The 27,733-nt window shown below is 34.9% G+C and overlaps 1 protein-coding gene across 1 annotated transcript in view; it reads left to right on the forward strand.

Annotated features, from left to right (window-relative positions):
- The window catches only part of FAM91A1 (family with sequence similarity 91 member A1), a 61,299-nt gene that overhangs the window by 25,227 nt on the left and 8,339 nt on the right, over positions 1–27,733 (forward strand). Inside the window, exons 6-21 of the mRNA XM_020964956.2 lie at positions 906–1,019; positions 2,073–2,163; positions 3,878–3,940; positions 8,564–8,670; positions 10,449–10,487; positions 10,894–11,006; positions 11,387–11,502; positions 12,199–12,311; positions 12,936–13,022; positions 15,187–15,319; positions 15,696–15,844; positions 17,033–17,167; positions 17,337–17,450; positions 18,931–19,003; positions 25,332–25,484; positions 27,560–27,664. Of these exons, the coding sequence (XP_020820615.1) occupies positions 906–1,019; positions 2,073–2,163; positions 3,878–3,940; positions 8,564–8,670; positions 10,449–10,487; positions 10,894–11,006; positions 11,387–11,502; positions 12,199–12,311; positions 12,936–13,022; positions 15,187–15,319; positions 15,696–15,844; positions 17,033–17,167; positions 17,337–17,450; positions 18,931–19,003; positions 25,332–25,484; positions 27,560–27,664 (1,705 nt within the window). The remainder of the gene's footprint in view (positions 1–905; positions 1,020–2,072; positions 2,164–3,877; positions 3,941–8,563; positions 8,671–10,448; positions 10,488–10,893; positions 11,007–11,386; positions 11,503–12,198; positions 12,312–12,935; positions 13,023–15,186; positions 15,320–15,695; positions 15,845–17,032; positions 17,168–17,336; positions 17,451–18,930; positions 19,004–25,331; positions 25,485–27,559; positions 27,665–27,733) is intronic.

Raw genomic sequence — 27,733 nt, forward strand, 5'->3', positions numbered from 1 at the left:
TGTTTTTTTTTTCTGTTCAAGAACCACCCTTTTATCAAACAATTCTGTTTAATATGAGTATTTTTGTACTGGTAGGATCATAGATTGCAGTTTCTTTTATCAAATTAAAGTCTTTCAAAATATATGTTTATGCAAAAAATCTAATTTATCCCCTGCAATTAATTTATTACACTTTAGTGTGCTGAAAAACAAGATTTGACGTAGAAATGTTTAAATAAAAAAGTGTTTGGATATTTGCATTTTTTTATTTCTTAATTTACCTCTTCTCCCCATTCTTAATATTAACTACATTGGAGAAGTGACTATACCTTTTCAAACAGTTTTTACTTAAATTTGCATATGTTCACTTAAATTTTTTGAATTGGAATGGGTCAGTAGGAGTTAGAGAGAACTCTAGGAGATGAATACATTTTCCCTTTCAAAATACTTGTGATATGCACACCCCAAACATACTTGCATGCACATGTACATACCTACATACATGCATACATAAATAATTTTGAATACCTCCCTGCCCCTGACCTATGATTTTATCCACATAAGGTAATCCTGATTTAGAAACTCTTTCCACTTGAGCCACTTGGGGATGGATGTCTCTCCTTAATGAGTTTGTCCTTGGATACTGAAGCAGCTGGCCCATGGCCAGATAGCTGTTATGTATCAGGGCTAGGACTGGAACCCAGGGCTTCTTGCCACTAAATTTGGCCTTCTGTCAACTTCGTGTTGTCTATCCAGAATACTTATTGTGTCTTTTAAAGCATATTTTGAAATCAATGTTTATTCAGCCTCTAGTGTTCTCTTAAAAGGAAGGGTACGATATTTTCTTCTGGCATAAGGGAAAGTCATAATTTTTTTGGATGCCTATACATGTTAAATGTTATCTCAAATGGACTGTGCCACTGCAGAAATTTTTCAGAAGGAAAACTGCTCGTGATCTTCTACCAGTGAAGCCTGTAGAAATTACTATAGAGGCATGGTGGGTGGTTCAGGCTGGTTACATCACAGAAGATGATATAAAGGTAATTTTAGATATTTATTTTATTCTGAGTTTACTATAGAATTTTTGGTTAGATTAGTTTTGAATTTGCTACAAAAATACATTTCTATACTTTTTTACTTTTAGTACTTCAAAAAAATCTGTGATTTTATTAATACTCTTACTATCTAGGCAAATTTCAAACACTTCTTTTTCTAAAAATCAATTTATTTTTAGTTTTCAGCATTCACTTTTATAAGATACTGAGTTCTAAAATTTCACCTTCCCTTCCCTTCCTTCCCCCAGATTGCCTGAAATCTGACATAGGCTATACATGTACAATTAAATTCCACATACTTCTACATTAGTCCTGTTGTGAAAGAAGAATCAGAACAGAAGGGAAAACCATGAGAAAGGAAAAAAAAGAGAAAATATTATGCCTCGATCTGTAAACAGACTCCATAGTTCTTCTCTGGATGAAACACTTTATTCTTAATAGATGGTCTTCATTATATCCTGGGATGCCAAAATTTATCAGCCTTCTCCACTGAGCTTAGCTAGGCTGCTCCTTGTTTGATGGGCATAGTCTCTCATCTGGTCTCAGTGTCTTTCCAGCTTGGAAGCACCATAAGAGACTGAATTCTGCTGTCGTAGTCTTTGAGAACCCAGGACACTTCCATGATATAATAAAGCATTGTGAAAAAAAACTCTTTAGTTGTGGTGGTTCTAATAACATACTATTTTCTGCAGGAAAATAAAACTAAAAGTCTCAGCCTAAATACTGGATAGTCATTAACAAACAAACAAACAGAAAACGGCTAAGTATCTTTTTAGGTCTGTATAGCAAGCTCACTTGAAATCCTTGTTGTTAAGGTTCTAGTTCTGGTAGCCAAATGGATAGCAATGTACACAATTTTGTATGTCCTAGGGGTGAAATTTATAGGACATTTAACAAATGGAGTGAAGTATCTTAAAAAAGTAATGAACTCTTAATTTTATAACCCTTACAGCTTTAGTTTAACATTTTAACAGTTTTTAAGAGACTTAGGGATTCAATTTGGATAACGCTTAATTAAAAATTTATTATTTTCTTCAGATATGCACTTTGTCTGAGAAATGTGCTATTGATAAGATCATCGATTCAGGTCCTCAGCTGTCTGGATCTCTAGACTACAACGTAGTACATAGTAAGTGGTTATTAAAACATTCCTTTAGGCAACATATGAACTTGTATTTAAGCCATTAAGGTTTAATAACATTTATTCCCCAGTTAATGTAGATGAAACTACGTTTTCTATGGAAACATACAGTCAGACATGTCAAATGTTCATTGTTTTCCAGTAGAACCACACTAACTGATAAGTGGACTAGAAACTTAAAACAGCATGAGATTTATCTAATTTTGAGCATATTCAGAAAATTATCTGGTGTGTAACTTTGGGCAAATTACTTAAATCTCTCTGGGCCTGTTTCTTCATCTGTGAAAAGAGGGAGTTAGATGACTTTTGAAGTCCTTTCTAACTCTAAAACTGTGAACCTGTGATTTTAGGTATAAGATAGTTCCTGCCTTCAGATAGTTTAGTTGGGGAGATGAGAGAAACATGTGTTTAACAAATAGAGAACAATTAATGGCACTGTGAACTGGTTAGGGTTAGTGCTAAGTAATATAGCATTGGCTGTAGATACCCTTGGAGTTCAGAGAAGGGACAGTGTGTTTGGAGGATTTGGAGGAATAGTTAGAGATGAGTTTTAATCTATTCTACCTGCTATTATAAATTGTTAAGAGGAGCGAGCCTCATATTATTAGAAACATAGACAAATAAAGAAAAGTCTCGTTTAAAGGAGCAAAAAAATATATTTTTTCCCTTTAGCTTTTTAATTCTGAGACTCAACATGGGTGAGATGGTAACACATTTTTATTTGTAGTTTGTCAAAATGAAGAACTGTTTGTTAAATACCAAGAAAATTTTGCAAACATATTCCCGCAGTAGGTAGAACAACTGGGCTTACAGTCAAGAAGACTTGAACTCAAATCTTGCCTCAGACATTTACTAGCTATGTGACCCTGGGCAATTCACTTAACATCACTGGTCCTTAATTTCTGCAAATTATTTTCATTTCATCTGCAGATTTTGTCTTAGTTTCTTCTGCAAAATGAGGGTACTAGACTCAGTGGCTTTTAAGGTGCCTTCCAGCTCTAAACCTATGGTCCTCTGAGCCTGTGGTTCTCTTGGATCTTACAAGCCAGGAGAGCTCTGATTTAAACTAGTGTGAAAGGCATATAGTAATAGGCAGATATGAACTTTAATATATAAGCAGTAGACATGAAAGAATTTATATAACCTATAATTGTGTATTTGTAGTAGAGATTTGGAAGAGTAAAAGAGAAGAAGGGTAGGATTACATTTGAGTGAAGAGAGAGAGAAGGAACTTAACTAGTGTCTCTAAGCTAAAGGAGCAACATTGTAGTAGGCTCCTAAGTAGGCATAATTCTTGCCCCATGCTCTCAACCTCCTCTTTACTTCTGTTTCCAGGCAGAAAGCTTCTTAACTTTTTCTTTAAGCTTGTCAAAATTTTCACTAGCTCCTTTGCTGTTTGGCTGTCTGTGTCTCTTCATTAGTGTTAACCACATCCCTTTTATCTTCTAAGCTACTGATAATTAAATCTTAAAAAAACCATTACAGTTGTATATAGAAAATGTTAATAGTGTCATAAATATACAAAATGAAAAATATCGAACACATTTTAAAACTTCTTTTTAAAAAATTTGAAGTGCAAAATGTCTGCTATCTTGCAAAATATTTTCAGTCTTTTGGGGGGGGATGTTGGAGGGAGTAAAGAGAACAGAAAATAGTTAGTTTAGTCTTGCAAATCTAAAACAATGTATTCTTGTTTCTGTAGGTTTATATAACAAAGGATTTATTTATCTTGATGTACCCATATCGGACGACAGTTGTATTGCAGGTATGTATGTACTATTAGTATGATACATTATAGCATTTATTAAGTGTCTGTAGTGGATACTGTATGCAGAAAAATGTGTTAGGCACCAAGGGAGATAACAATATTTATGTAGGAGATGGTCCTTGCTCTTAAGAAGCTTGCAGTCTAATAGATGGATAAGATGCCAACCCAGATAGTTTTTTACAGTAATACAGCATTTCATAAGAAGTGCTTTGCAGAGTTACAGAATGCTGTTTGAGGAAGAAGGTTGTTATTGATGTGGGAGGTCTAGAAGTCTGTGGAGTGGGTAGTATCTGAGTTCTGCTTTCATGGATGAGTAGGATGGTTAAGGAAGGTGGGGGGCATTCTGATAACTAAGTTTCCCAATAAATATTTCATTTTCCTGATTTCTTAAATGATTATTGCATTTGGTCTTCTTATTTTTCCTTGGGACATTTTAATGTTTTTGTGTTTAAGCTCTGTACTAGTGGTGGAGAACACAAAAGAGTCTTAGAATAGTTCTGAATCTCCAGCTGTCCTGTACTCTAGAATGTGATAGCAGTGGTGAACATGGTTAAATTTGTCCTATTGTGACATGATTTGACCCTGTTAGTGAAAGAATTTACTTTGCTTATTTTCTCCTTCAAACAACATGAAACCTTTGTTAACTGTTCTTATGTGATTTATAGTTTTGGGTGGTATGTAGGTGATAAAAAAGATTTAACCTCATAAAATATATTTAGACATGATTTATATTAGAAGAACCTACTTAGTGATATACATATTCTAAAGAGGAGTTAGTTGATACTGAAAATACTTTCAAAATGTGAAACACAGGGAGCACAAAATCTGAAAAACCTAATGAATCATACCTGCTCCAAGAGCCTAATTTAGATATTAAGGAATGTACATTAGTATTTTCTGACTGGATATTGTTTGTATTTCTCTCTTTCACTGCCAAATTATTGTTCTACAAATAGATTCTGATAATAGCTTCTATGCCCTCACTACCTACTCCCTGTTTAACTCTGTATGGTTTTTGTCTCTGACGTTGCGATTTTGAAAGTCACTAAGGACATCACAATTGCCGAATCCAGTTACCTTTCTGTGTCTTCATTCACTAGAACTTGGCAGTTTTTGGTGTTGTGGCTGCAGCTCCACCTTGAAATTCTGTAATGCTGCTTTATGCTCAGCTGTCCTCCTGCTGTTTGTACTGCTGCTTCTTTGTCTTCTTTGCCAGGTCTTCTTGCCCCTTAAATGTGGGCAGCTTCAGTCTTCAAGTCTCTTCTTCTGTCTGTTCTTTCTCTTAGAAGACATGTCGTCTAATGACTTTCTCTTAGAAGACATGTCGTCTAATGACTTGAACTCTCACGTGTATGCAGAACATTTTAAAATCTATTCCTAGCTTGACTTTTCTCCCAAACTCTACTTTCATAGTTCTCAATGTTTGGATATTTACATGTGGTTACTCCGCCAGAATTCAAATTAAATCTAAAGCTGAACTTCTGTCAGCTAGGTGGTAGAGAGGATATGTAATAGCTGTGTGACTGTGGGCAAAATCACTTCACCTTTCTTACCATTAGTTTCCTCATCTGTATAATGAGAACAATATCTACCTCACAGTGTCATTGTGAAGATCAAATGAGATGACCTTTGTTTACTTTGTAAACCTTAAGTGCTATATAAATAAATAGAAATGCTTCTCATTTTGCCCCTCTTAACTCCTGCAGATTTCTGTATTTCAGTTAATGATACCACTATTCTCCATGTAAAATGGAGATAATTATATTTACAGTATTTATTTTACATGGTAGTTTTGAGGAAAGTGTTTTGTAAACCTTATGACCCTTTTATAAATGTGAATATTATTCTTTCTAGTCTTAGAGACTAGAGCAGCCCCCCCTCCATATTTATATCCCCAGCGCTTAGCACAGTGATTTTATTATTTGTCCTTTTATGTCTGCTATTCCTTTGTTTAAAAAAAATTAAAAATTTTTAAACACTATTGTCCTTTTTCAGTGATTCTTCTTTATCTCCCTCCTGACAATAACCCTCCCTTATAATAAATAAATGTATTTAAGCAAAACCAGCCAACACTTTGGTAATGCCTGCAACATATGCTGTTATACTGGTTGTAGTTGGCTCAGCTGGTAGAGTACCACGCCTGAAGTTAAGAAGACTCATCTTCCTGACACTTACTTAGCTGTGTAACCCTGGACAAGTCACTTAATCCTGTTTGCTTTAGTTACTCATCTGTAAAATGAGCTGGAGAAGGAAATGGCAAACCACTTCAGTATCTTTGCCAAGAAAACCTCAAATGGGGTCACCAAGAATCAGCTACAAATGAAATGACTAAACAACAACAACAGCAACAGCAAGAAGCTGTTATAGTCCAGAGGAGGAAGATATCATTTTATTTCTTAGTCCTTTGGAGGAAAGATTAGGTGTTACATTGATTGAGGTCTTTCATTGTTGTTTTCCTTTTCATTAATATGTAAATTGTTTGCTTGTGTCTGCTTTGCTTTGCATCTGTTGAGTTTCTCTGATTCTTTATAAAAGTCACTGTTTCTTATGGCACAATAACATCCCATTCCATTCATATATCCTGATTTATTTAGCTGTCTATCAATGGTGGACACTCACTTGGTATTTAATTGATGGGCACCCACTTTGTGTTCAGTTTTTTTGATACTATCAAAATTGTCTCTCTGAATATTTTTGTATTTTGGGGAACTTTCCTTGTGTTTTTGACTTCCTTGGAACATATCCCCAGGATTAATATCATTGGGCTTTAATAGTTTAGTGATTTTGCTACTAAAATTCCAAGTTTTTCATAAGTGGGTCTAAGTCACAGTTGTACCAACAGTGTACCTGGCTTCATACAGCCTCCCAACATGTTATTTTTGTATTTTGTCATATTTGAGGGATTTAAGATGAAACCTCAGAATTTAGTCTTTCATGAAATAGCCTCATTTTCCCTTGTCTCTAGTCTCTTTTCCTTTAATTTCTTCTTAACTCATCATGCACATTTTCATATTATAAAGCTTCCTAAAGCACAATTTTGACCATGCCATATTCCCGAATCAAAAATCTTCAGTGGCTTTGCATATACAAAGCAATCCAAACTCTTTACTTGTCATACAAGATCCTTCATGCTTTGGTCTTCACATTCCTTCCAAGTCTCATCTCTAGCTCCTCAACTTCCTAAACCCTTCACTTGAACCAAACAGATTGTTTTGAGGAAAGCACTTTGCAAACCTTAAAGCATTACATAAACATTAGTTGTTGTTCATTGTCTCCTGAAGATACTTTGTAATTTCCTACCTCTCTGCTTTTATTTCTACTGTCCCATCCACCTGGTATATCCTTTTCTTTCCTCCCTACCTTTCCAAAGCCTGCCAGTCCTTTGAGACCCAGTCTAAGCCATATGTTATTCAAAAAACATTTACATTCAGAAGTTTTCTTTCCCCTCTCTGTACACTTGTAGCAGTTGTTTTTTTTTTCACTACAGTTTATTTGACAATTATTTAAAAATGTTTTCAGCCATTGTTTTTGTTGTATGCCTATGCCAGTGCTGTAGCATACTAATTACCTTTTGGTTGGCAGATAAATACACATTAAACATTTTTACATCAATGTATCGATTGGCAGTTTATACTTTTAAGTTAAAATTAATTTTAGTTGTAACTTAAGGATCTAAGATGTAAGATGGAAATGGGGAAACTTTCCTGATCCACAAAAACAAAAAAAAAAATCAACTTAAGGTCATATACCAGCAAAAATAAATTTATGATCAGCTTTAGGACTTTTTTCCAAGAGAAAAATTTGAAATCTGCTTTTAAAATTAAGAACATATAGTGCAAAAGCTCAATTAAATAAATACAAAAACTGTTTCTAAATTATGGGCTGCATTAATTCTAAGTGATGGCCATTTAAAGGACGGGGGAAAGAGAGAGATAAGGAAACTAAGAGAGATTAGTGGAGGTAGATTAAAGGAGAAGCAGAACAGGAGAAAAGATTGAGTACTAAATGAAAAGAATAGGGAGATAGAGTGCAACATATTTTCTTCCAACCTAGTCACTGCTCTTCATGACATTGACCTCATTTCTAAAGGCATCTGCTCCCTGCCTTGGACCTTATGCAGTAGTTGACCAGAGAATAATCCCAAATTCCACTGGAGCAGCCTTAATTCTCTCTGTCATCTTTTCAGCTAATATTTTCATAGAGTTAATGAATGATCTCTGGTAATCTGTTTAGCATTTGCTTTTAAATGCTTGACAGTATGGTCCTCACTTCAAGAGCTTTGTGTAGGTTTAGTGTATTCTCCATCAACAGAGGTTCTCAGGTAGAAGTTATATCATCACTTCTCCAGGTGTGCTGTAAAATGGACAGTTTCGTTAGGAATGGCTTTTACTGTATGACCTTGGGGGACCCACCGACTTAGATTCCGTGTTGTTCTTGTTTTTTATTTGGTTTTGACAGTGTTTGCTAATTGACAGTTTTTGGAAACTTTCCCTGAGTCACTAAAAATTAAGTAAAAAATCAGATTCAGGTGACTGACTTTCTATCCCTGGTAAGATATTTAAACTATGGTTTCATATTTATTAAAATTATATCCCTAAGGAAATTTATATTCCTTTTAAGTACCACCGCTTGAAGGTTTTGTAATGAACCGGGTCCAAGGTGATTATTTTGAAACTCTACTCTACAAGATATTTGTTTCAATAGATGAGCACACTAATGTTGCAGAGGTAAGTGTGACAGTTCTTATGACAAACAAAGTCTTAGAAACAAAATGTACTTGTAATAAAGCAGACAAAATTTGACTTGATGATTTGGATAAATTGGGTTTTTTAAATAGTATTAAAAATCTAATGTATTTTAGGAATTTATAGCTCATAAGAAAGTAATTTCTTCAAATTATTTCTTATACATTCATATTGGAAATTTAAAACATAGTTAATCCTATACATTTTATCAAATTACTTTCCTTAATCTTACTATTTAGAGGCAAAAGACTGTAGAACTACATTCATATATCCAGGGACCTTTTAAAATCATAACTGAGTCAGGGAATATATGAAATAAAAATTTTTTTTTTAGTAATTCTTCCTTTTGGGAATGAATGAATGAATGAATGAATAAAGCATTTATTTTGCACTTACTGTGTCCCAAACTCTGTACTAAATGCTGGGGATACAAATATAAAGGCAAAGATAATCCCTGTCCTCAAGGAGCTTATATTCTTTTGGGGGAGACAACAACTCAGGGAGTGGTGGTTAGGGAGGAGTACTTTGGTTACAGGGATGGTGAGTGGGATCATAAAGAGAGTAGATTTACATACCATATTGAGGAATAATGGCAGAGTGGTCTAAGAATAGGAAGAGGGTTGGAGGTGGAAGGAGGGTGACAAGGTTGTTGGCAAGGTTATGGGAGAGAGGCCAGAGAGAAGGAAGTGAAATGAAACATGGATTCAGGGGAGTAGTAGTCATCTATCAAGACAATGGGGCCCTAGGGTAGAAAGTTCTTCAGGGTGTGGTGTCTGATGGAGGTAAGACTATGGAAGAGATAGTGAATTATGGTGGCTGGGGCTTATCTTTTCTGCTTTTCCTTGACTTACAGTACCATATCCTTCTAATTGAGTCCTCTTCTTTTGGGTCCTTATTCTTTCTCCTCCTTTATTGTCTGGCTTCTTTATTTCATGCAGTCCCGTCAGTCTTCATGCTTCTACCATATGGTACCAGTTCAATTGAGGGAACATTTGTTAGATATCTACTATGTGCAAGGTAGGGATAGGTACTAGACCTGTAACTTCTTGGATATAGGAAATTCTTAAATGAAGAAATTCCCTCTGCTACTGTGGGTTAGCTCTTTCTTAGCATCTTATGGTTTTAGAGAGTTTCTATACCACTGAGTGGTGAACTGAATTGCCCAGGATCACACAGCCAATATGTGTTAGAGGCAACACTTGAACCTGTATCTTCCTGGCTCTTTATGCACTAAGCTGTGCTGATTACTGGGCATTCACAGACGAAAAAGAGATGGTCTCTAGCATTGGGGAGCTTAAAATTCCATGGAGGTGGGCAGGGGGAGCAAGTGCACAGATAAAGAAATACATGATAAGTGTGGAAGAAGTGAGAATAATGGGGATGGGGGAGAAATAGGTGCGCTCCCCAGAGGAGTCTGAGTTGCTGAGCCTCCAAGGGAAGTCATTATGTAGAGAAAGGAGAGGAGGCATGTCAGCATTTTAGGCAGCTAGGAGCTGCCCAGTAGGTCTAGGAGTGGTTAGGATGCCCCCATCTAAGCTAAGCAGCTGTGAGAAGTCACCTGGGCGGCCCTGTAGAAGCAGGAATGAGTATTACATCCTTTCTGAACCTGAGGGTTTTGGTTTTTTTTAAATTTGGTTGGTTCTTTGCATCACTTTTATAGTTTTTCAATTTTATAATAATAATGTTCATTAAATGCTAATGTGCATCCTCTTTTATAAGCTCTTATTTTTGAGTTCTTATGTTTGCCTTTTTTCTCCTAGCTTGCAAATGTCCTTGAGATAGACTTATCACTAGTGAAGGTATGTAATTTTATATAAAAATTTAATTTTATTTTGTTGTTTGAATTGAAAGCCTAATGGTTTTTGTCAACTTTTTCTTCTTAATATAAGTCAATGAGGCTAGGTGGATTGGAGGCTGGTTTGAGATTTTCAGGAATATTCTGAGAGAGTAACAGAAACCAGAATTGTTAAGTCTTTGGAAAACTGGCCTGTATGAGTACTTTCTGGGCCCTCCTGTATTTTCTTCTCAGATTTGTCAGTATTTCTAGGAGGAGATGCAGCTATCTAAAAAAACTACTTGGGTAGTTGTGGGTGTGATAATGTTTAAGAAACCACGGTTATAAACTGTCCTGATATTTTTCTTCATACATTCCCTATAGGTACTTTGTTTTAATCTAAGTAATAATCTGTATATTTTTATTTTCAGAATGCAGTTTCCATGTACTGTCGATTAGGTTTTGCCCATAAGAAAGGACAAGTAATTAATTTGGATCAACTTCATTCATCATGGCGGAATGTTCCTTCTGTGAACCGATTAAAGTAAATACTTTTATTGAATCATGGAATTTTTAAAGTGCAAAGGACCTTAGCAATTCTAAACTCCCTTATTTTACAGATGAGAAAAATATGACTTAGCCGAGGTAATGGCTAGTTAGTGGTAGGTCTGGTATGAGAATTTAAATCTCTTAATTTCCAGTCTGGTTCTCCTTCTGTCTCCTTCTGCCTCTCAGCTAATTTCTCATGTGTATTTTAGACCTTAATTGTGATAAACACAATTTTGGTTTGATACCCCAGGTCTTGGTCAGAACATAGCATACATTTAAAATTGTATATAATATATAAGTGCTAACATTAGTAGATGTTTTCACAGGGTCACGCATAGATGTATGTTCAATTTAAGTTTACTCATTCTTCAACAGGAATACTTTAGATCCACAAAAGATGTTCCTTTCTTGGGATGGTGGGGAAAGTAGGAGTCCTGTTCAAGAAGCTTCTTCAGCAACTGATACAGATACAAATAGTCAAGAAGATCCAGGTGAGCATTAACTCTTGGTTTAATTCACATTATGTCTGTGAATGTGGAAAATTTGAAATGAACTTAACCTGTGTATCAAAACAGTATTAACTTTCACATATGTTCAGAGTTGTTGCTGTTGTTTAAGAATTGAAAAAAATTGATTTTTTTGGTGGAAAATGAGAATGGGAAATAAGCATAAGAAAATGAAGATGACTACTAATTTATTTTCATATTTATAGAAAAGTTCAAAACTTGTACATTTTATTAAATTTTTTAAAGAAATACTTGGTGAGAATTTGATGGTTAAAATAATCATCCAATTGTGAAATATGAAAAAGACATCTATATTAAGAAGACTGAAAGAAGATCTCTAGAATTTGTTGAGATATCATTAAATAAAAATGAAGTTAAAATTATTCTCATTAAATCTTTCATATACATGGAAGCTTTATTAACAGTGATATGTTTTTTGAGTTTAATTTCATATTTGTATGATTGGGTGCCTCTGTTATGCTTTCAGTATTCTTTACATGTATTCTTTGCATTGAATGAATATATGCTTTCTCATCATTAGTTGAAAAAAAGTTGAAATAAAAGTGATGAGATTGCAGTATTTCTAGATTAGTGAACTGTTTTTAGTGATTGTACAAACAAAGCAAGCTCTTGATTTAGCTGATTGTAAATATGGATTGCACATTTTTTTTTTAAATTTAGCTGACACAGCCAGCATAAGCAGCTTGAGTCTGTCTACAGGATACACGAAGCGTATTGCCTTCCTATTTGATTCCACTCTCACTGCCTTTTTAATGATGGGAAATCTTTCACCAGTATGTACATTTCTTCTTAAAACTTGAAAACTTCTAAAATTGTAAAATAGGTTAAATAGGAACTAATGTGATACATATATACATTGCTTTATATGATAGATTTATTTCTGAAAACAAGTATGCAAATATATACATACCCAAAGAGGAGAGGTAAGAAAGATTGAGTTTGAAATATTGCATATAGTGTTAGACTTTTTTGATTCATTAGTTTTGCTGAACTATTTTTTCTTCCTTTCTATTCTTTTTGTAAGTGATGGCTTTCTTTGAGGGAGAGATAGGCAGGAAACAGTGGGAAATGCAGGTGGTGTAAAAAAAAAAGACATCAATATAATTTAATTTTTAAAAATATGTAATGACTTTTCTGGTAACCCAAGCCATATTTAAGATGTAACTGGTCAGTCTGTTTTTTAAGAGTTTGTATTGAATCATTTTGTCAAATATAAAGAATCCCCTGATTTTTAAAAAAAGATTTTCTTTGTGGGGTGGGGGGAAGGAGTGGAATGTAGTTTATTGGAGTTTATTAAATTGAAGCATACTCGAATTGTTTAAAAAAAAAAAGAAAGGAAAACTTGGAAAATATTTACAAATTAAACTTGTTTTTCCTTTCTTGGATTTCTCTTTTAGAACTTGAAAAGTCATGCAGTCACTATGTTTGAAGTTGGGAAACTATCAGACGAATCTCTGGACAGCTTTCTTGTAGAACTTGAAAAGGTAATTTTAAACTTTTAATATGAAAATTTCAGTGTAGTTATCCATCCTTCTGAGCAGAAAGAACTAATGGGCACTGATAAAATTAAGAAGCTAGATTACAAGTATTACCATTTTTTCGATACATTTATTTTTCTTCTTTAAATGTTTTAAGTGCATTTATTCTTGTCAGTCTTTGAGGCCCTGACATATTGAATGAATGAGTCCACTGATTGCTGGAAAGAGTGACATGACCATCAATCTACCTCTATAGAAATAATTAACTTAGTTATGTAGAAGGGGGATTAGAAATCTGGGTCTGAAAGTAACTTGATTCCAGAATAGCTTTGGGGTTGTGGAAAAAGCATTGTATTTGGAATCAGATTTGGTTTCAGGTCCTGCCTCTGCCACTTTATGAGCTGTGTGACCTTGGGCAAGTCCCTTCTCTCTGGGCCCTCAGTTTCCTTATTTGTAAAATAAAAGAGACTAGATAGCTGCTAGTGTCCCTTACAGCCCCAAATATACAATCTTGTGATTGTTTCCTTAAATTATATCTTTTAATATGCCACTGTTACGTTCACCATTTGGTGAGATTTACCTGAACTTTTGTTCCACCTTTAAATGTGGAACAGTATCCCATGGTATTACAGTTATTCATGTCCACTCTCACTATCCCTTTTAGCGTCTTGAAGACTTCAGCCATATTTGCCCTTAACCAACTTTTTCCCAGTGAGTACAGCCCTAGTTTTCCTAGCTATAAATCTTGATTGCCCCTTTATTGGTGTTTTCTATCCCCTTGATATTTTCCTCTCTGTGGTGTTCCTTCTCTTTGTCTGCCAACAATTTGTGCGCCTAATTTCTTCCTTGACTAATAATTATGGTGCCTTCTGGTCTTCTTTTATCAGCCCTGCATATTAATGTTCTGTTCACTCAATTTGTGGTAATTCTAATTTGTTTCTATTTTTAAAAAACCTAATATTATTTTTGTTTTACTCCTTTTTTTGTAGAATGTCTGTTCCTGTTATTAGTAAAGGAAACATTTCTAAGATAATTTTCATTACTTTTATTTTGTACATCTTACATTGGATTTTCACTGGTCTTCCAACATTTTAAAAATCACATCAGCCCTTTTTCTTATTGTGCCTCTTCTTTACTTACGAACTTTCCTTGTGTGCTAATACAATGAATTCTGATTCCCAGGCTATTTTTTTTAACCTCATCCTGTCTTTCATTACTATTGTAATTACCAAGTTAGCTCAGCTTTATCATATTTTTTTCCCCTTTTATATGTTATAGTTAATCCTGGGTAAAGTATTCTGTATTCCAGGGTTTAGTTTTTTTAACAGTAATTTACTCCCAGTTTTTTAATTTTTAATTTTGATTTAGCTCATTTGGTTGGCCTTATCTATTCACCGGGATTAATGTTTTTTTATATTATATTGTGGACTTGTCCTCTGGTTTTCCATATTCTTAGAATATATATATGCTGCTCTTCATATATGAAGGTGACATTACTAACCTAGTGTCAGTACGACACATGCTTTGTATTTTGTGTTCACTTCTACTTGTGATGAGCAATGCAAAGTTTGTGACAGGACTAGACAATAAAAGAGGTACAATCCATGACCCTAACCTATATTTTTCCCCTTTGTGAGATTAATTGGCCTGTGTAGAGATATAATCATGACCTTGCCTTTGTTAGCACCACATCCAAGTAAATTGAGTTCAGCTCTTGACTCTTCAGTTCTTCTAGAAGAACTAGTTTTTATTCCTTAGGGAGTTTACTGAGGTGTCAGTTTTCTAATAAATCACTCTTGGTTTTGCCTTTATCATTGTTAGCAACAAGTGATATATCTGATATTGATGGATCAGCAGTGGATGCTATTTTGTTAATTCTGTAGTATCCTTTAAAATCATTTGGTGTTTTATGTCATGAAGAAAGTGGGAAGCCACTGTTCAAATTGTGGCAGTATTACTCCACACATATGAGCACTGCTGGTTTCATTTCTCATTGCTCCAGCTAGAGAGTGTTAATTTGAAACACAAATGAAGTGGCAGGGCTGGGTTTCATACTGCTTGGACAAACTTACTGATTTTTAACTATGAACTTAGTGTCTATCTGTACCATGTTATGTGTTGATCTATTGAAGTGAATTTTTTATCTGTTGGATTTATTCTCTTGGCTTAGGTGCAGAGTACTGGTGAAGGAGAAGCACAAAGATATTTTGATCATGCACTTACTCTGAGAAACACAATATTGTTCTTACGTCACAATAAAGATCTAGTTGCACAAACGGCACAACCAGAACAACCTAATTATGGTATGATGACTGCATATGATTTTTAAAGCCATAATTCTGTGAGATTTACAATAAAATTTAATAGATCGTCTTTACATACTTGATCCTGGGGTATAGATAAAATATTGGGTTTGTAACTAGAGGCATGTTTTTATGATAGTTCTCTGCCAGCTATACTTTATAAGTTAGGATGTGAATAAGCATTAGCTTTAGTTTTTTGTTCTCTAGCTAGTATGTTAGGAAGTTATTAATAGTTGTAGTGATTTTTCCTCCCAGATTAGAACTGTTTTCATTAAGAAAATTCAAGACAAAAGGCATTTAAAGTCTTTCCCTTACCCATTATCCTTCAGATTTTCACTGATTCTCATCGTATTGTGTGTGCTTATTCATAATTCAGGTTTTCCTTTGGATCTTTTACGATGTGAAAGCCTCCTTGGTTTGGATCCTGCCACCTGTAGTAGAGTCTTAAACAAAAATTATTCTCTACTTGTTTCCATGGCTCCACTCACCAATGAAATCCGACCAATCAGCAGCTGTACTCCCCAGGTAATAATATTGTAAAAAGAATAAATATCTACTCAAAGGGTAATGCTTCACCCAGAAGACAACAGAGGGAGGTCATCATAATCCTCTTTAACCTTGAGTTGTTCTTAGGTACCTCCAAGATATCAGAATTAGACAATAAACAACTGTCTTATGGAGCCACAGGATTATCACCTTTGCTTGGAGAAGTTTTGCGTGGCAATAAGGATTTTCATCCTAAAATTAGAATTATAATGAACATTTATTCAGTAATAAAATATTTTAAAGTACACATTCCTGAAAGCTATGAAATTTTATCTCACATTTCTTGGGAATGTCTGATAAGGACAGATTAAGTCTCATGCAAATGGGAGTGAAGATGTTATATAATTGAAAATCAATGACTCTGACATCCTAAGTTTTATGTCGAATATTCCTACAGTTATCCAAAGTTTAGAAATTATTTTTGGAAGTTGCCACTTTATTTCATCTACTTTTGTACACATGGCAAACCCTTGAGATGCAATTGAAGAGGACAGGGTAAAGAGAGGAAACGGCTTCTACAACACTCCTTATGTCTGCTTCTTGTTCTCTGTCTGTCAAAGTATAAAGTCCCCCCCCCCCACTGGGGAGCCCTCGGCAGAATTCTTGAATTGCAGATATATTATAACAACAAGAGAAGTTTCTAGTTACCTTAGGTTTGAATACCAGTGAAACATCATGTCATCAGATTACCATACTTCTAAGGATGCTTTTACAGGCATAATATTTTCCATTCAGTATAAAGATGATACTTATGATCCACTAGTATTTGGTGTATACTCATCTCTTTGTCCTATACATCTTTGTATTTCTTATAGCACCAAACACAGAGCCTCACACAAAGCATGTGCTCAGTCAGTGTTTGTTCGAGTGCATGGTCTTACTTGTGACATGTTGCCTTTGCATTGTTAACTTCTGATGTACAGTGAAAGTCTTTTCAGCTAGATTCTGCTGCCTTGTCTTTCAGTTGTTGGTACAGATTTCTGGCTATTATATTTTTGGGTCATTTGAAGTGTATTTTCACAAGTGTAGCAATGACAGAAATGAAATATTTAACATTTTGTGGAAAAATACTTGATCATCATCTGTATTTAGTGAATGCATGAAATTAATAATTTCAGCTTCCACTTTAATTTGGTGTTGAGATCTGTTTTATTGTTGTTGTTGTAGCATATTGGGCCAGCAATACCAGAAGTCAGTTCAGTCTGGTTTAAATTATACATTTACCATATTACTGGGCAAGGACCACCATCTCTCTTACTTTCCAAAGGGACAAGGCTGCGAAAACTTCCAGATATATTTCAGGTATTCTGAGTGCGTGTGACTTTTTTTTTTTCCAGCATGGGAGGGAGTAGTGCTGAGAGAGTGGGAGCTGCTGTTGACCATAAAGTTAATTATTAAAAATGTTTTTAAAATTATGTTTAAAAGTGACTACTTATTTTTGGCTTATCTATTGTTCATTTGTATCCTGTAGGGGTATGATCGCTTATTAATAACTTCCTGGGGTCATGATCCTGGAGTAGTTCCTACTTCGAATGTGCTTACAATGTTGAATGATGCTTTAACACATTCTGCAGTTTTGATTCAGGTATTATAAGCTTATTTGAAATACTAAAATTTGACTTATTTTAACTCTGCTTAGACAGCTCTCTGCTTAGAATGAGACTGAACTTTAGTTTGGGCTTGATTAATTTGGAATTGTGAGAATAAAGTGAATGGCTTCAGAAGATATAAATTCTTAGTCTGGTCATGCCACTGATTTGCTGTGTGGCCTTTGACAAGTTGCTTAATCTCTCTGGTCTTGTTTTCTCATTTGTAATGTGAATTAGGTGCAATAGAAGATACTCAAAATCTTCCTAGTTCTTTGGTTATTATTATAATGCAAATTAGTGAGGTTCTTTTGTATGCAATAGAGAATAAACTTCTAAAATGTCATAGTTTTAAGAAAAAATATACTTGATTTTGCTTTTACCTAAAAGAATACCATTATTATGTCATATACAAGTTAATAGAGCCAATATTTTTCTTTAATGTGCTAAAATATAAGTAATGGACTTTTGATGAAAATGTCATATGTTTATTTCTTTGTGTGCTTTTTATGTATGAGTTTAAATTTTTAACTGTTTGCCTATGAGATAGGATAACAGTGAAAAGACAAGTCTAGTAATCATACTCTTAAGAGTAAAACAAGTTTGAAAGTTCAATTTCTTTTAAAGCACAATGTTTTAGCTTGTGTAATTTTCCCCCTGAAGTAAAGTTCTTTATTTAGGAGCCTTATGCTTATATCAAAAAGATTATAGAGAGATTTATTTGTTGCTCTAACCTTTCAAAAAGGACAGGAGCAGGGTGGGAAGTTGTTTAAAGTTGAATGTCAGGGGGCAGTTTTGCTACTAATATGGCTCCATCTAGTGTCATGTAGAGGCAGTTGTGGTACGATGGAAAGAATGCTGGGTCTGCCTCCAGCTGTGTGAGCTAGAGTGGGTGCCTTAGCTTCCTGAGCCTCAGGGTCTTCATCTGTAAATTGGAATGAGAATGTCTAGAGTGCCTTCCTCACAGTTACTGTGAAGATCAAATTAAAATCGTTTATGTGAAGTACTTTGTGAACTTTCAAAGCTCTCTGTAATTTGGCTCAATTCAACAAATGAAATGCCTATAAGCAAGGCATTCTGCTAGATTCTGATAATGTAAAGATAAAAGAAGCAATCTTTCTTCCTAAGAAACTGAAGAGATGAATAAGATGCCAGTTGTGATTAAGGAGGAAAGAGATATGAAGTATTTTTGGAATATGGAAAAAGGGAGAGATGAGGAGGCAGTATGTCACAATGGAAAAACCACTGACAAAGAGTCAAAGGCCCTGGGTTCAAATCCTGCCTCTGATCTTGCCTGTGTGACCATGAGGAAGTCATTTCACCTGTGGTGGCCTCAGTTACTTCATTTGTACAGTGGGCGAGGAAGTGAGCTAGATGTGGCCTTAGAGCTGTCTGTTCTTCAGCTCTAGGCATCAGTATGACCAGGTGTAGATTTTTAGTATGTACCTTTGACTTTTTTTTTATTTGTTTGGTATTTAGGGCCATGGCATGCATGGAATGGGTGAAATCATGCATATACCTTTCCCATTTGATGAATTGGAACTGCAAGGAGGTAATTCAACTCAGCAAATATTTATTAAGCTCCCGTGTGCCAAGGCACTGAGCGAGGGACTGGGTAATCTTTTACTCTTGAATTGTTCACAGTTGGTTTGCTAATCTCTACATAACATTCACTGTAGAAAATGGAGCAGAACATCTTTCTGCTGTTAGGAAAAATGAGTTCAATTTTAGATCCCTTCTTTGCTACTCCTATGGCAAAGAGAAGGTGTAGTAAAACCTTAGTTGTATATTTGAATACAGGGAAATGTTTCTAATTCTTTCCACCATGCCTTATGTGGCATGGCTGAGTCTGTACACCATTCTGCTCCCCTCTTCTGAATGCTGTAGTTTGCCATATCCTTCTTAAAAGAATACTCAGAATTTAACGCAGTACGCTAGCATGGAGTGGGGAAGGACTTTTAAATCTGTGATCTGGATACTGCTCTTAATATTGTGTTATCTTTTGACTCATACTAGTATTTGACTAAAACTTCTTAAGCTTTTTCGCATATGAATTGCCAAGTCAGATCTCCACCATCCTTTATTTGTATAGTTAATAAAACAACAACAGACTTCACACTTTTTATTTATCTTTATCAAACTTCATCTTGTGTATTTTAGCCTAGTGATGTTGAACTCAAATAGAAATGGATCCATGTGGGCAGCCTGTCGACTTAGAAAACCACAAATTAGTAATATCTGTTGTATTGTATTTTTATCTGTTTTGCTGAACATTACCCAGTTATAGTTTTTGTCTATATGTATAATGTTGTGGCTTTATAGTAAAGATCATTTTTCAAGGGTATTCTGAAGCTTAATATAAGGTACCGAATTAAAAAAAATTTTTCTTAATCTCTAGAGCAAGAGTGTGAGGTATTTATTATGTGTAAAAAAAATTACCTCCCCCAACCAAATAATAAGACAGAAGGCACAAAAATGAAAACTCTTCTGGTGATGGGGCAGAATTTTAAATAAATCAGTGTATTTTCTAGAAAAAAAAAAGACAACTCAGAATTTTACTTTCACTTTTCAGTAGCTAAGAGGGAGGTCCCAGAAACTATAAATTGGCATCCAAAGGTAGACTTTCTCTAAATATTTAATAAAAAGTGTGATAAAATACTGGCAGATGTGTTTCTATTGGCAGATATGTTTTTGCTGAAATGCGTACTCTAGATGACAAAATTTAATGGATAAAGTTACAAAATAAATCACACTTTCCTGGGCACATTTTCACTGCATTATACATGATTTGGCTAAAAGGTAAAAATTAGCATCTTACATTCTTCAAGATAGTTATTAATGTTTTTCAACTAGTATTAACATAAGAATGGAATGCAACAGAACATGATTGTACAACTGTATCATGCAATATTTTGACTTATCATTGCTGCATTAGAGTTTTGCAGACTACCGATTTGACATCTGTTTTAGCGCATTGTGTAGCCTTCAAAGCTATTAAAAATCCTGATTCTGTCATCCAACGTATTAGTTACTTATCCCAATTTTCTGCTTTAGAGAGAGTTGATAAATGTTCCTTCTGTATATTCATCCAAGTCATTAAGAAAAATGTTGAAAGCATTCGGGGTTGAGACAGAACTTTGGAGTACACTGCTAGAGACTTGCAGATTGGCATTGATTGGGGATCAGCACTCTTTGAATATCGTGTGATGAACTGTTAATTCATGAAACTGTATGATTGTCTAGCCCATATTACTCATATCTTGGATATAAACACATCATCAGAATTTTTGTCAAATGCAAATATGTGTGTGTATTTATATAGACATATACATGTATGTATGTATACACATACTAGATATATATTGTGACGTATGCATTTTATACACATGTATTTATTGTGTATATGTTTTTAAATAGGGAGAAAACTAAAAATTATTCAGGGACAGAATACTTTTTGATAAAGCATTTATGTTCAAAATATTAGTCTTTTATATATAAACTAGAATTCAGCTAAATCACCTTTTAAACATTACTACTTTACATTACTACATTTATATTACCCTGCTGCAGTAATTACTAACTTTTAGTTAGAAAATAATCTTTTCTTATTAACCAAATTTGGAAGCTTGGAATAATTGGTTTATTTGTACATATTTGACATCACAGTATTCCCTTTTAGAAAATGGTAGAATTTAGAATAGTGTAGTAGAATTCCCTGTTGTTCTTTTTTGCTCTATGTTTAAGATTTGCCATTTTCCACTTATGTCATATAGAAATCATATCTATATCATGAATTATTTTAAAGGTAGTAATTAATTGTGATTTCATACTTTTCTACATTAGAAGTTTATCTCTACTTCTCTTTGCCCTGTCCCATAACCCCAGCCCTCATGAATATATATGAAATGGAAGAAATTAATTTGAATGTATGGATATTTTTTTGCCTACATGTAAATAGACATGTAGAAACTTGGAGATAGTCACACTTATTTCTAATACATAATTTTTTGAAATTGGGCCTTTAACAAATATACCCTAAATGTCTGGTAATGCATTTAAAAAAAATCTTTCACAGAAAAATCTTCACAGCTTCCATAGATACGGGAATAGGGCACAGATAGCAGTAGGTGTCTCAGATTTGTAATTTTTGCTGATACTGAACCCAAGAGTGACTTGCCTAACTTTTGCTGGACCTTTATTTTTTGGTCTATAAAATGAGGGTGATGATGTGGTAGAGGAATAAATAATAAATCATCCCTACTGCCCTTTCTAGCTCTAAACCTCCCTCTCCTGAAGTTTAGAATTTGTCAAGTTTCTGTTATGTAATGGATATATTCATTTGAGTGCAGACCTTTGTTACATGAAGGTCTCCTTTGTCTCTTGAACTGGAAGTAATCTCGTGCCTCAAGTACCAGAATCACAGAATTGGAAGGGACCCTAGATATATAGTTTATGTCCATGTTTATGGAATTTATGCTAATTTCATTAACAGCCATTAAAATCTGTTAAGTAGAGACCTAGTTATACTTCTGAGGTTTTCTAAAATGATTTTACTTATATAATTATCTAATCATTTATTTATTCTGCCTGAGTTCCCTTGGTTTATTAGTAATACTTAAATACTCAAATGGATTTGTGATCTCTTTGATTCTGGAGTACCTGTATTTATGTGATTTGATTGAAGCCCATCCATACTTGTCTGTCCTAGGTGACTTTGCTTTCTCTTGACATCAGGAGGGTTTCAGTGGAGCACTCTGGCTCTTTGTTTGTCATCTTTTGTTCTCGCCAGGTGACCAGCCTGCCTTTTCTTTCTGTCTTACAGTTCTTTGATGACATGGTTTATTTTTGTTATTCTTTAGAGCTTCTTGTTGATTATATGATGCAGCCTGCTCATATATCTTTGCACTGCCTTTTCTGTGGTGGGCTTCATTAGTTTTTTAGAGGAAGTGGTGTTTTATGTTTCGCTGCCATGCAGTAACACGTTGAGTAAAATGTGTGTATTGAAAAGATGAGTCTTTGCTGTTATGGATGGTCAGTAAAAGTATCAGGAAGTTTCCTGAAAGAAACTCACCATGCTCTCCTCATTTAACTTTGGATCCTGCTTATTCTCCATCTATTTTTTCTGTCCCAGATATTCTCTATTTCTCTCTCTGACGTGTTTTAGGGTATCTATTCAGACACATGTTAAAATTTGATCAATAGACATTCTTCATCCATTTGTTTTTTCCAGAACAGATTACTTTGAGTAAATACAGATGTCTTCTAGGAGGTTCTCCAGTCTTAGGGCTTAATGCAGTGAACACAGTTCTATCCACAAACTGGAGCATACACAGGAGATCCCTCTTCAATGTAGACTCAGCACTAGATCTTCTCCAGTACAGTGGTGAATATTTTTGGGCGAGTATACTTCTTCTTCTTGTTTATTAGAGGGTGATTGAACAGGGTTATTTCTGTTGTTTTATCTTACAAAGAATCTTGACTTATTTTGATTGGTGGATGGGAGAGCCTTGCAAAAGGACGTGTAAGGGCCCGTTTTGTTGTGCATCACATACTTTTTTGTAATCAACAAGCAACAAACACGCAGTGGGACCTTATAGTTCTGAGATGGTAAAAGATGAGGTCCATTGTTGAATATCCTTTGCAGTAGCCTTCTTGGTCTTTCGTAACACATTCAATTTGTGAATAGATTGTCCTTGGAAAGATTTTGTATAGATGGGAGAAGAGGCATAAAGGTTGGTAATTGTTTTCCCTGGAGCCTTTTTTTTTTTAAATAATCAAGGGTCTGAGATTTTTTTTTAAACACCCTTGGTATCCTCCTCTTGTTTAGATGCCTTGTAAATGAATCCCTGGATGCCCTCACAATTGTATTTCTTCCAGTGCTGTTCTTTATATAAACTTCATTCAGTCAACTGCTTTTAACCTTTATTCTCATTAGTGCCATTCTTACTCCTTCTGTAAACATGTCAGGGTTGTGAGGTGCAGGTGCAAGTGTGGTAGTTCTATTATCCCTGGTAGAAAAAACAATTTTTTGGTAATTGCTTTTGTAGATCTTTTCCATTTTTCTTCCATTTGTAGTCCTTTCCTTTTTTATCCTTCAGTGCTCTCATGATGACTTTGCTGACTTAGATATTTTCCAAGGTTTCTTTAGACTGGTTTTACCCTCCTCTGCTTTTCTCTGCATTATAAGAAGATATTGCTCATAATCATCCATTCTTCTTCTTAATATTTACAAATGAGTTATGTTCTGTGTCACCATTGGGGTACCCATCTCTTTCTGGCAGTTAAGTCAATATTTGCTGACCATGGTATTTTCAGGGCTCTTTTGGTCTCCTTGTTGTAATAATTTACATTAGTTTACCTTCTGGATGAAGTTATTACAGTTATTGATATTATTTCAATCTCCATTCTTTATTTTTGATTTTTAGTAGCTTGCTTCAGTAAATTTTCTTAATTGTGTGCCATACCCTTTTCTCATTAGTATTCTTTCCTCTTGTTGACTAAACATGCTGATCTTCTCTCTGGTGAGCAGATCACCTGACTGTGCACAGAGTGGTGATTCAGGAGAGATTCCTGGCTCAGTAATAAATCTTTACTTACCTGTTAAGGGTTGGTGATCCATTTCATTCTTTTGGTGCTTGCCTTATCTAGTGCCTGACAACTCTTTTTTAAGAAAATGTTCATATTTTAGAGGTGTGAGGTTTCTAAATATTCTCTAAATGTTTGACATCATTTGTTTCTCATAAACCCTATTTTCACATCTCTTTCTCCTAATCCTCACCTTGACACACCTTTTCATTTAAGTCACCAAAGAGACCATTGTAGGAGGACCTAAACTATACAACATTTTTAACAGTGAATTGTATGAAAACATCAAAAACATTCAAAAAACATTATTAAGTGCCTTCTATGTACAAGGCTCTGGTCTGGGTGCTGGGAGTACTAAGACAAAAATGAAAGAGCCCTTGCCTTCAAGAAGCTTCAGTTTTGCTGTGGGGATGCAACCTTGCACAGAGATAAGTAAAAAGAGCACTAAATTTCAGGAGCACTAAGATGGGAGTGCAGTGCAAGTGGAGATCAGGAAAAGCCTCTTGTGGGTTGTGACATCAGAGCTGTTTTCAAGGTGTGTTTGCCAAATTTAGACATGATACCAAGATGGGAAGGAGGATTGGTAATATATTTGTTGGATGACAGAGTCAGGATTCCAAAAAATTTCAGTGATTAGTAGCATAGAACACAGTTGAAGAAGTATGGTAATAAGAATCAGGACATTTGGTTCTAGTTTCAATTCTTCTGTGTGACATTGGACAAAGTCACTTTTGATCTCTTGGTTTCTGTGTTCTTACTTGTAAAATGAGTACTTTGGACTCTATAACTATGAAACTCTAAAATCCCTAGTCCTGATTCCTGTTCCTCTTCTTCTGGGAGTATGTTCACCCAGTAAAGAAGTCTAGCAGATTTAGAACTTCAAAGAAGATCCCAATAAGAATGTACTAAAAGCTGTCCCTCTCGACTGAAATTAGCATAGGTAAGCACTTGGCCCTTATGAGAAAGTGAATAAACTTGGTGCAAATGGTTGCTGCTTCTCTTGGAGGTCAAGTGCTTGCTCCACTAAGAGAGTGCATGTATCCTTTGGAATAGCAACAGCTAAGTTGTGAGATTGTTGTGTTTAATCTGGCTGATGTATTTTATTTTTATATATGTATGTATGTGTATCTCTCTCTCTCTCCCCCCAAAAGGTGACATTGCTAATAATAACTTGAGTAAGAGGAAAGTACTCTGCAGTCTGGGATATGGATACTTGTGATAAAGTCTGCAAAGTTTTTTGTAAACCTTATTGTTTTATAAATGTTAGTTATTCTTATATTACTTTCTATTCTTAGAGTTGACTCGAGCCAATTTGGGTGTTCATAAAGCACTGCAGATGTTACGGGAGAAAGTGGATTTAGAGCACCTCTGTGGCTATGTCACCATGTTGAATGCTTCCAGCCGTCATGCTGCCAGTAGAAAACTCAGTGATGCGTCTGATGAAAAAGGTCAACTATTTGTTGATTTATTTTTGAGTTGGAATAGCTGATTTTTCGTTTAGTACCTTCAAAAAGCAGTAAGGGACTTGAGAATGTTTCCTGTGAGACTGAAATTCTTTTATTAGAGGATAAGAAAGTACTTTTTGAATATTTTTCTTTAACCTCCAGTAAGGCTACATTGCTTGAGGCTGTACTGCTAACTAAGCATTAAAGATAGGGTGAAAGTTGACATTATTAAGTTCTAGTCCTTGAATGCAGTTGTGTTGCTGTCATTTCAAAAGAAAACAAGAATTATTTCAGTTTCCTAAACATAGATTTGTATTCCTTGATCATACTCTATTTGTATGTTAATAATTATTTTCACAGCAGCAAAAGATTAAAAAGAGTCAAAAACAGAGCAAGTGCACCTTATACTTGAGTTTGGTTCCTAGCTTTTGGTGCCTCTAATATTCTGGGTTCTACCTTTTGCTTTTGTGCCAGGAGCCTTCACAGAGAAAGAATTGAGCACATGACAGTCTCTGTGTGTCCCTAGCCTTGAGTTAGTACCTGTCACTTCTAGAAAGACTTGCAGTGAAATATTGTCAGGTGTCCCACCAGCAGACTGATGTAAAGAGAACAAAAAGCCTAAGAAAATTGATAAGTGATACTGTGTTCCTGAACTAAGTCTGCTGCTTCCTCTTGGCAATCGAAATTGTTTGTTAAAAGAATTATATTGATAAGAGTAAAGAATAGTTTTTACTTTACTTCCTTATAAAGTAGTCCTATTTTTAAAAAAAATTTCTTGAGATTTTAAAATGCAGTTACCAGTTGTTTGGGAAAACTTAATCTTTGTAAATTTAAGTTGCTCTTTTGTTGACTGTATAAACAACCATATGGAAAACTATACATGAGAAGAGATTTCAAATGGAAACTCTCCATCTGGTTTGTCCACTGTGTGTGTGTTTTTCACCTTAACAATGGCTCCTTTCTTCTTTCTCGGCTTTCCATCATTCTTTTGCTTTACAGTTTGCCTTCATCTCAAGAGTTCCTAAAATTCTACACTGGTCATTTCCAGACTTTGAGTAGGACCTCTGGGCAGTTAGAGCAGTTACTGTCAAAGGACTGTGAATCCATATATTGCACTAAACATTCATTTTGATCTTTAGCACTAAACAGTATGTAGCTCCAGACTGAATAACAGCTGTCTCACACGTATATGTTTTTTTAAAAAAAATTATGCAGATGCTATTACATTTCCAAGATATAAATTTTAAAGCATTACTGACTTCTTGGCCACTTTTTATTATGTGTTGTCTCAATCCCATGTCCAGCCTGTTGCCAAGCCTTTCATAACCTGACCCCCTCTTATGTTTTCAATTTTCTTAGTCTTCCTCCCTGCCACATACTTTGTGATCCAGTGGCAGTGGCCTCCTTGCACCAGACATGCCATCTCCCAACTCTAAGCATTTTCACTGGCTGGACTCTATGTCTGGTATGCTCTCAGTCTTCTGCCTCCTGACTCCCTATGCTTCTTTCAAGCACTGGCTAAAATTCCACCTTTTAGAAGAATCCTTTCCTGATCCCCTTAATGCTTGTGACTTCTGTCTTTTGATTATCTCCAATTTATCCTGTGTATATTTTGTTTCTACGTAGTTGTTTGCTTGTTGTCTCCTCCATTAGACTGTGAGCTCTTTGAGAATAGGGACTGTCTTTTGCCTTTCTATTTGTAGTACATATCACAATGCTTGATACAGTAGTAGGAGCTTAATAAATACTTGTTGACTTGATTTGACTGTTTTCATGTGGGAGTCCACACACTTTTTTTTTTGACATTAAAAAGAGATCTTCATACTCAAAGATTGAGAAACAGTGCCTTAGACCGTCAGCTCGTTTCACCTTCTTAATGCTAGAATTTTTGGTGTGCTAGCCTAGCCTATCTACTGTGTCCCCTGTTGAATGTTATTTTGTGGACATGAAAAAATAGTATAAAAAACCTATTGCCTAAAGTTTTTTTTTTATGAAGAATGAAGACTGATTTTTGCAGTACTTGGGTTGACTCTCTGAATGTGAATGCTTTGTAAATATCTTTAATTATCTTTAATTAGGTGAACCTGATTTGGCTTCAGGATCAGATGTAAATGGAAGCACAGAATCATTTGAAATGGTCATCGAGGAGACTGTAGATTCAACAACAAAGCAAAATGTTGATGGTAAAATTGTTAGAATTTTGAGAGACTGTTAAATGTTGTAAGTCACTATTTTTAATTCCCTCATTAAGT

Source organism: Phascolarctos cinereus, unplaced genomic scaffold, assembly GCF_003287225.1.
Source record: "Phascolarctos cinereus isolate Bilbo 61053 unplaced genomic scaffold, phaCin_HiC Scaffold_4;HRSCAF=312, whole genome shotgun sequence".
NCBI classification, from domain to species: Eukaryota; Metazoa; Chordata; class Mammalia; order Diprotodontia; family Phascolarctidae; genus Phascolarctos; species Phascolarctos cinereus.